Source organism: Dysidea avara, chromosome 8, assembly GCF_963678975.1.
Source record: "Dysidea avara chromosome 8, odDysAvar1.4, whole genome shotgun sequence".
In the NCBI taxonomy this organism is placed as follows: Eukaryota; Metazoa; Porifera; class Demospongiae; order Dictyoceratida; family Dysideidae; genus Dysidea; species Dysidea avara.
In genome coordinates, this window is record NC_089279.1 from 21,892,517 (window position 1) to 21,901,302 (window position 8,786).

The 8,786-nt window shown below is 38.5% G+C and overlaps 1 protein-coding gene across 1 annotated transcript; it reads left to right on the forward strand.

Moving 5' to 3' along the window:
- Positions 1-4,287: 4,287 nt before the first annotated feature.
- LOC136264847 (uncharacterized) lies at positions 4,288-5,166 on the forward strand. Its single transcript, XM_066059607.1, has one exon. The coding sequence runs from the start codon at positions 4,288-4,290 to the stop codon at positions 5,164-5,166; it is 879 nt and encodes a 292-aa protein (XP_065915679.1).
- The last annotated feature ends 3,620 nt before the right edge of the window (positions 5,167-8,786 follow it).

Here is an 8,786-nt window from a genome sequence, read left to right on the forward strand (position 1 = left end):
CATGTCTTTTGTTTTGTATCTGTGCAGTGCCAGTTTAGTTTTGTACTTGTTAGCTAGCTATCTGAGTGTATTTTGTCAGTACTGCTCTAGCTGGCAAGGAAGAACGGCAGTTACCGATTGCCAGAGGGTAAGTCATAAATCAATCAATACACCGAGCCCGAAGACAGCCAGTGACAACTGAAATCCATCACTTGTGAAGTTGAGAAGTGCATATCCCCGGTGCAGATACTCTCCCGCAAGTTGAGTTGTGTCATTCTCTCAAGTGACTTTCTATAGCCAACATCCATTCACATTTACTTTTAAGCGCAAGGCTCGTAGCAGTTTACATTCCTCTCATGTTATTGGAATTCTATTCTCGAACCGTTGACAGTACAGGATAAATTTCTGGATATACTCTAATTATCAGTAATATATATATATATTTTGTCTTCAGTGCCAGGGCTCCATGCATTTATTATTACTCTATTTAGTAACTTGGTAACCCTGAGAGACTAGACTCCTGACCCCTTGTAATTATACATGTAACTGTCAAATTATTATGAGATTTTGCTATCCAGCTCCGAAGTAGAGAATTTAGCTCTATATATGTTACGGTAGCTAATTGTACACATACTGCAGTGTAGCTAGCACTACGGTACTGCTGATTTTATACTAGTGATGAGTAGCACTAGAATAGCTATAAATATTGCAGCAGCACAAATTTTGACGCATCAGTGCATGTTTGATGCACTCCATTGGGTCTAAGTTTTGTAGTCAGATCAGAGTTGTGACTCCCTCCATGTTCAGCTTCTTGTGAGCCGGTCCCCAGATGGATAGTACTATCATGTGACCAACTTCTTACTCTAGATCTGATCATGTCTATACAAAACAAACTGCCATCTACTTGATGATTACTACCTCAAATATGATTCTTTTATTATAAACGTAGCTAAGTGATGATACTCTGTACGGTGTGTGATATCTTTATTATTCTGATTTATACACATGCACTGATTACATGAAATTACATCATCAATATGCATGACTGTATGCATTGCAAGTATGGACAACTACTGTTGAGAAGAAATATGAAACAAGTTTCATGCAGCATGCAGTCTAATGAGCTACCAGTAACATGCATGGAATTGTACCAGTAACCATGATGCATGGAATTGGAACTTATACACCAGCAACATTTTTTGGCATTTGTATTAGCTATAAAGACAATGATAATTTTGTGTCATGATATAGCTACTGATTCTCAAATGTATAGTCCTAGTCCTTAATATCTGCATGTACCTTACCAGAGGTAGGGTGCAACTGCTGAAGGATAGTGAGTTATTGTGTGAGAGAGTGTGATGATGGTCTGATATCGATGATAACAAAAATTTGACTTTGTTTCATACTTTTTAGGAGGAGGAGACTATAGGAGACTGAATTCAAGAGGTCTATATACCAACTCCTTTATAATTACTACATACATCAATATCATATAATTATCAAGACAACTGCTGCAATAAATTAGAATACATACTATATTTTACAGACACCACAGTTTTGTAGTAGCACAACATGGACACATACATAAACTGTTACCAGCAGTAAATGATTAGCTTCTCTTGTGTTCCTTGACTCATTATGTGCTTCATTTCATTAATTTCTTGTTCTATCAACCTAATCTTGTCCTCTATTGCTGGAGAGTAACTGGGAACAATTAGCCATAGCAAAGTATTATTTATTACTCTTTAAGGCTTGTAGTATTAAGTGGTTGGCTTCCTCACTGATGGGGTTGCCATTCATCCACATCCTCACCAGTGATTTATTAATAGTTAAAGCAATTTTGATGTCATCTGCCACATCATCAGTAATCGCATTGCTGAGCTCTTTTAACGTGTTAGCATTTTTCACTACAGCAAATAATTTTCCTGCTGCATTTGATGACAGTGAGGTATCGTACAAATTTAATTATTTTAACACAGAGGAGGGATGAGACAGCATGGCATAGAGCTCTACACTCTCAGCATGATTACGATTAATCCTCAACACTTCAACTTTGAATGTCACTGATGAGGGTTGAGGACAACTGAGTTAACCCATTATGGCTCAACCACAACATTATGATAGGGACTACCAATGAGGGACTTGTGGAATAATGTGGGGGGGGGGGGGGGGGGGGATCTTGAATATAACAACTATGTAAGTCAAGTTTCTTCCACTGCTTTCTAGAAGAAGAGGTGCATGAGGAACACACTCAAGATGAGTAGTTGATGAACAAGGTTAATTTCTTTCCTATTAAAGATTGCTGCCTTTTCAATGGATGTACGCATTCTGTTGTCACCAGTCTCAATGAAAAAGGCGAATACATTCTAAGGAAACTTTGTCATCAAGGAATTTCTTGAAAGCATACCGTTGTCCCTTGGTAAGTGTGAGATATATATATATATATGTAGCATACATATCACTCCAGAAATGTTTATGAAGGAGGCAATTAATGCTCTTCATCATTTTGAAGATTGGTTATCATATAGTAAGCTGCTAAATATTCAGGTGAGTGAAATTAAATGTTATCGTTTTCCCACTAAGATCAAAATGTTGCACAGCTTACAGTAAACCAAAGCCACTGATTGCCTCTGGTGTAGCTGCAATGTCTGGACATGTGTGATGCTTTAATTTCTTCAGATGTAATTAAATACCAGTTTGTTGTATAATTGAGAGCTTGCCTAGTTGTCTCAGTGTCTTGCTGTAGGTCTCTGGCAAGGTTGAAAGATCGGTAATAGTGTTTTTGAGTGAATTCATGGCCAGATTTCAGAGATTCAGCAAGATATATACACCTGCAGACAGTTTGGCAAATGAAATGATGGTATAATTCAGTTGAAACTTTAGGCATGCATCCCAGATGATACAAATATAAGAGAATCAGGGGCATACCGAGGGGGGTTTCCAGGGGTTTCGGGAAACCCCTTTGGATTTTACACACTACTTGAAACGTTAAGAAATTGAAACTTCAAGTTTCCAGAATCTGGAATCTGTCATGAAACAGGACACATTTTAAACTTTGATCTTAGTTAAATAATAGTTTTTCACATGATAGCAACACTTATATCATTGTTCTGACACTTATAGCACTGTTCTGAATTACGATTTTGGTGACTGAAAAGATCGAGATACTCTACTAAAGCAGTTAGGTAATATACTAATATGGCAGTCACTTAGCTGTATATAGTAGAAACCCCTTCTCAAAATTCCTGCATATGCCCCTGAGAATGACCATGTTAAGTGGAGAAGAGCACATTACTTATGGTTGGGTGGTGTTGAAAATACTGAGTGAGCTTTTTGATTTGTTTCTCCTGACTGACTGTTCAATGTAGCATAGCTGTTCCTGTTCAGTAAAGCCCACTTTGACAGATATGCTTACCCCCAAAGACCCACTGAAGCATGTGGTTGAGATTACACAACCAAGCCACAAAGAGGTGGTGTTGTTCTATTAAGAATATCAGCAATTAAGCTGCATTCTTTTAAATTATCAGGCATAACTGTCTAATAGAAATGTTATCTCTATACCGTCATATGTCAGGAGGTGATCACCACAAGCTATTGCAATTTCTTCAGCTTTTGATTTTGTGTATCCTTTACAAAATATCTTAGCTTATAACAAACAGGCTCAGTATATGTGTATGTGTGTGTGTGTGTGTGTGTGTGTGTGTGTGTGTGTGTGTGTGTGTGTGTGTGTGTGTGTGTGTGTGTGTGTGTGTGTGTGTGTGTGTGTGTGTGTGTGTGTGTGTGTGTGTGTGTGTGTGTGTGTGTGTAGAAACTTTACTCAGATTGCTACAGTCTACCCAGCTACATGGGGACCAATTAAGTTCAATGTCTGGTTATACTCAGTTGTTATTGTTGTTCCTTCCTTGAACAAGAGCTTTACTCACATTGCTCCAGTTTACCCAGCTGTTTAATGGGGACCTGATTTAATGCTAGAGTTGGCTCTAGGGTTTACCTCAATGATCAGTGGGATGGAGTGAGAGGACCTTATGGTTTTGGAGAACCAAATGATGCTGGTAGGGAACTGCTTTCTTTTTTAAGTAGCCATGAAGGTATGGTGTGTAACACCAAGAAGGATATTCATAAACAAACTTGGCAACACCCGAAGTCTGGTGCATGGCATTGCATAGACTACATCTTGACACACCAGAAGGATAGATGTAGCTGTTTGGATCTCTCAGTGAAAAGGGGAGCAGTATGCAACACTGACCACAACTTGGTTGACCTATATGGAATTTGAAGAAGCCATATAGGAGAAGACACGAATGCAAGATGGAGAAGAGGAGGTTTGATGTGTCACGGTTAAGGTCTGGGGCTGATGGTGATACTGGCTGTGAGGCACCAGTAAGTGTGAGGTTTGTAGAAGAGGTGCTGGAAAGGGCACATGCTGTATGGCCTGATGGTGGTAACATTGATGAGCAGTGGTCTGTGTTTCACTCTGCCTTGACTGAATCTGCTGCTAGTGTGTTGGGTTATGAGAAGAAACACCAACCTGATTGGTTTAGAGAGTCTTCTGATACTTTAAACCCATTCCTCCAACGTAGAAATGATTTATACGCTACTTGGTTGGCTACTGGTAAAGAAGATGATCATGTTAAATTTAAGCAAGAGGATCAAGAAGCAAGTGGAGTAATTTGGAAGACAAAGAATGATTGGTTTGTAGCCAAGGCTACTGAGATTGAACGAGGGAGTTTTGGTGGAGTGGAAGTATGGCAAGGTATTAGAGACTTACAATATGGAAGGAGAGGATTAATTCCATCTAGAGTAGTAACCATCGATGATGAAAATGGGAATCCATGCTGTGATCCTGCCTCTCAGCAAGCTCGATGGAGGAGACACTTTACAACTGTCCTCAACATTTGCAGTCATTTTGATCCCCAACAGTTGGACCTTGTGGAGCAAAAACCAGTGTTTGAGAAGATTGCTGCTATTCCATCTAACAATGATGTTGCTGCTGCTGCTCTAGCGAAAGTTAAGAATAGGAAGGCTCCTGGTAGCTCAGGGATTTTACCTGAGATGGTTAAGATGGGCATGAATAACGGTGAATTTTGTGATTTGCTAACCAACTTGCTGAGAGCTGTGTGGGAGGAAGAGCGGGTGCCACAAGAATGGGTTGCCATCTTGATACCCATTCCCAAAAAGGAAATTTGAAGTGCTGTGACAACTGGAGGGGGATCTCTTTGTTGGAGGTAGTTGGTAAGGTGGTAGCCAGAATCGGTTGCAGGAACTTGCTGAGAAGTTGCTCCCTGAATCACAGTGTGGTTTCAGGAAGGGTCGGGGTTGTAATGATATGATATTCACTCTTCGGCAAATCTCAGAGAAAGCTGTGGAACATTGAACAAAGCAATTTTTTATATTTGTAGACTTAAGAAAGGCATACGACTCAGTGCCCCGTGAAGCCCTTTGGAAGGTGCTTGGGAAGCTTGGAGTACCAGAAGTGTTGATTAACATTGTGAGGTGCTTTCATGAGAGCATGACTGCTCAGATTAGGTTGGATGGAGCGTTATTAGAGGGAATTGATGTGAACAATGGCTTGAGGCAGGGATGTACTATTGCTCCAACATTATTTAATTTGTATTCTTGTGCTGTTACTGAACGATGGTTTTCCTGAATAAAGAATGTAGAGGGTGTAGGCACTAGATTATTATCTAATCAAAAACAGCCAAGCTGTAAAAAAAGGTGTGGCCCCTAAAAGGCCATGGTGAAAAAAGATGTGAAATCCAAGGTGGCGGCCAAGAAATGGCTGTGATGGTAGGTTAATGGTAAAAATTTTAATAGCAACAATTCAGGTGAATTTGGTGCTTCGTCACATCTTTTTCACCATGGTCTTTTAGGGGTCACACCTTTTTTTTACAGCTTGGCTGTTTTTGATTAGATATCACTTCTTTTTGTATTTGTGTACCCCAAAGCCGGCCTATGGCTGGCTTTGGGGCTTTTTTAACCTATCCCTTTTCTTTACAACAGGAAGAATAAAAAGACAAAGCAGATTTTTAATACCTCATGCCTAATCCATGTCATAATGGTGGAAACTGTGTAAATATCACTGGTGGCTACATGTGTGATTGTGTAGCAGGATTTACTGGTGTTAACTGTACTACAGATATTGATGATTGTGATCCTGATCCTTGTGATAATAATGGAACTTGTGTTGATGAAGTTAATGGCTACACATGCAATTGTAGAGCAGGATTTACTGCATCAGCAATTTCTAGCTCAATTTTAGCTGTGATTTGATTGTTGCTAATATCAAGAGACAGCAAAGATGATATACATCTCAAATGCATTGGCAATTTTCTTGATTCCTACTTCCTAATTACAATTGTTCAAAAGCAAATGTTGGAGAGATGGATTGTTTTTGATAGCAGATGCAATTGCAACAGCAGCTTCATTAGTTATTTCATTGCAAGAAATATCCAAGCACTTCAACATTGATAGCTTCACTACACTTAAAGTAATCTCCATAAGGTGAAGTTCAGATAACTTACAATTTGACAGATTCAAATGTTGTGTAACATTATATTATATTGCTCTCAATAACATCTGATATATCATCTGCCAAGTATTGACCATTCGCAGTGCTGCTTAGATCTAAATTCCTTAAACAACCAAATAGTTTTAGGGGTGGCACAATTTTGCTAAATGACTGTATAGTTCCAACACACTATGACTCAATAATAAATGTGTTATGATTTTGTTGCTATGAAATACTTTATCCAGTTCAATGGCAGTCATTTTGACTAGAAAACTGTAACTAACATCAAAATAAGACAAACACATTTTATTTTGTAAGGCTTTGAAAACTGCAACAAGGCTAGCAGCATTGATTTGGGTTGAGATGCCTCAGTTTTACATTTGCTCTAATTACTTGCACTAAAGTGTCTGCATTTACAATTGTATTCCCACTGATCTTTAGGTGACAGTATTTGATTCAATATTGACATACTGTAGTATGCTTATCTTGATAAACCGATTCAAAATTTGAAGAAATCCAGAATCTGATAAGTAGCAATATGATAAATCAATGTATTCTAACTGTGAGTGATCAACAATAATATTGATGCTATGATACCTTCTGTAGAAGGTGTGATGATGTTTGAGCTCAAATTCAGGCATTTCAATGCAGATTTTTGTCTAGCAGCTGAAAATATAATTGAACTTGTATCTGGTCTTACGCAGTTGTGAAGGTGCGACTCCCTTATTGCATGATTACTATAAATAACATCTCCAATCTTTGTGACTGCCTGTTGCGTGATGCAGTTGTTGCCGAGGTTAAGGTACATGAAAGAATTGATTTTTACCAATGCATCAGCTATTGCTACAACCACATGATCTCGTAAACTGCAATCATTTAAATTTAAATGTTCCAACAAGTTATTGCTGATAATTGAAGCTATTTCACCAGTAGATATATTGTCTATTGTATTAAAACTCATATCCAAATACTATTTAACATTAGAATACCTAGACATATCAAATTGTAGTTTAGAAGAAACTAGACTGTTATCTTTACTTGCTTCAGTTCAAAATACTATTTTCTTGCAACATTTATGCTTAAATTCAACTAAGATTACTACACAATTGGCAGAGGCAGTAGCAGGAATTCTTTGCAATAGTTATAAATATATGAACTATCTCAGTTTGCACAAATGTGAATTGTCAGCATCTCAAATAAAAATTATTGCTAAAGCGCTTAAAAATGTGTCAAGTCTTGCTGAACTCACTACAAGGTGATTTGTTTGTAGCTGATCTCTCTACAGGGTGATTTGTTTGTAGCTGAACTCTCTACAGGATGGTTTCTTTGTCACTGAACTCTCTACAAGGTGACTTCCTCTAGCTGATCTCTCTACACTGAGGGTGACTTGTATCTAGCTGAACTATCTACAGGATGATCTGCTTGTAGCTGAAATCTCTACAGGGCGACTTGTTTCTAGCTGATCTCTCTATAGGGTAACTTGTTTCTAGCTGAACTCTCTATACAGAGTGGGTTCTTTGTAGCTGAACTTTCTACAAGGTACATGACTTCTTCTAGCTGATCTCTCTATAGGGTGACCTGATCTCTCTGTAGGGTGACTTATATTTAGCTGAACTGTGATTTGTTTGTAGCTGAACACTCTACAGGGTAATTTATTTGCAACTGAACTATATGCAGGGTGATTTGTTTGTAGCTGTAACTCTCTACAGGATGGTTTCTTTGTAGCTGAACTCTCTACAAGGTAACTTCCTTCTAGCTGATCTCTCTAGACGGTGACTTCTACTAGCTGATCTCTCTACAGGGTGACTTGTATAGCTGAACTCTCTACAGGGTGATCTGTTCATAGCTGAACTCTCTACAGGGTGATTTGTTTGTAGCTGAAATCTCTTGTTTCAAACTGATCTCACTGTAGGGTAACTTGTTTGTAGCTGAACTCTCTACAGGATGGTTTCTTTGTAGCTGAACTCTCTACAGAGTGATTTTTTTTGTAGCTGAACACTATATAGGGTGATTTGTTTGTACCTGAACTTTCTACAGGGTGATTTGTTTGTAGTTGATCTCTCTACAGGATTTAATTCTTTGCAGCTGAGATCTCTACAGGGCGACTTCTTCTAACTGAGCTCTCTCTTGTTTCTAGCTGATCTCTCTACAGAGTAACTTGTTTGTATAGCTGAACTCTTTACAGGGTGATTTTATGGTTGCTGAACTCTCTACACGAAAGTGACTTGTTTGTAGCTGAACATTGTATAAATTATAAAGTGACTTGTCTGTAGCTGAACTCTCTACAGGGTTCCTTGTT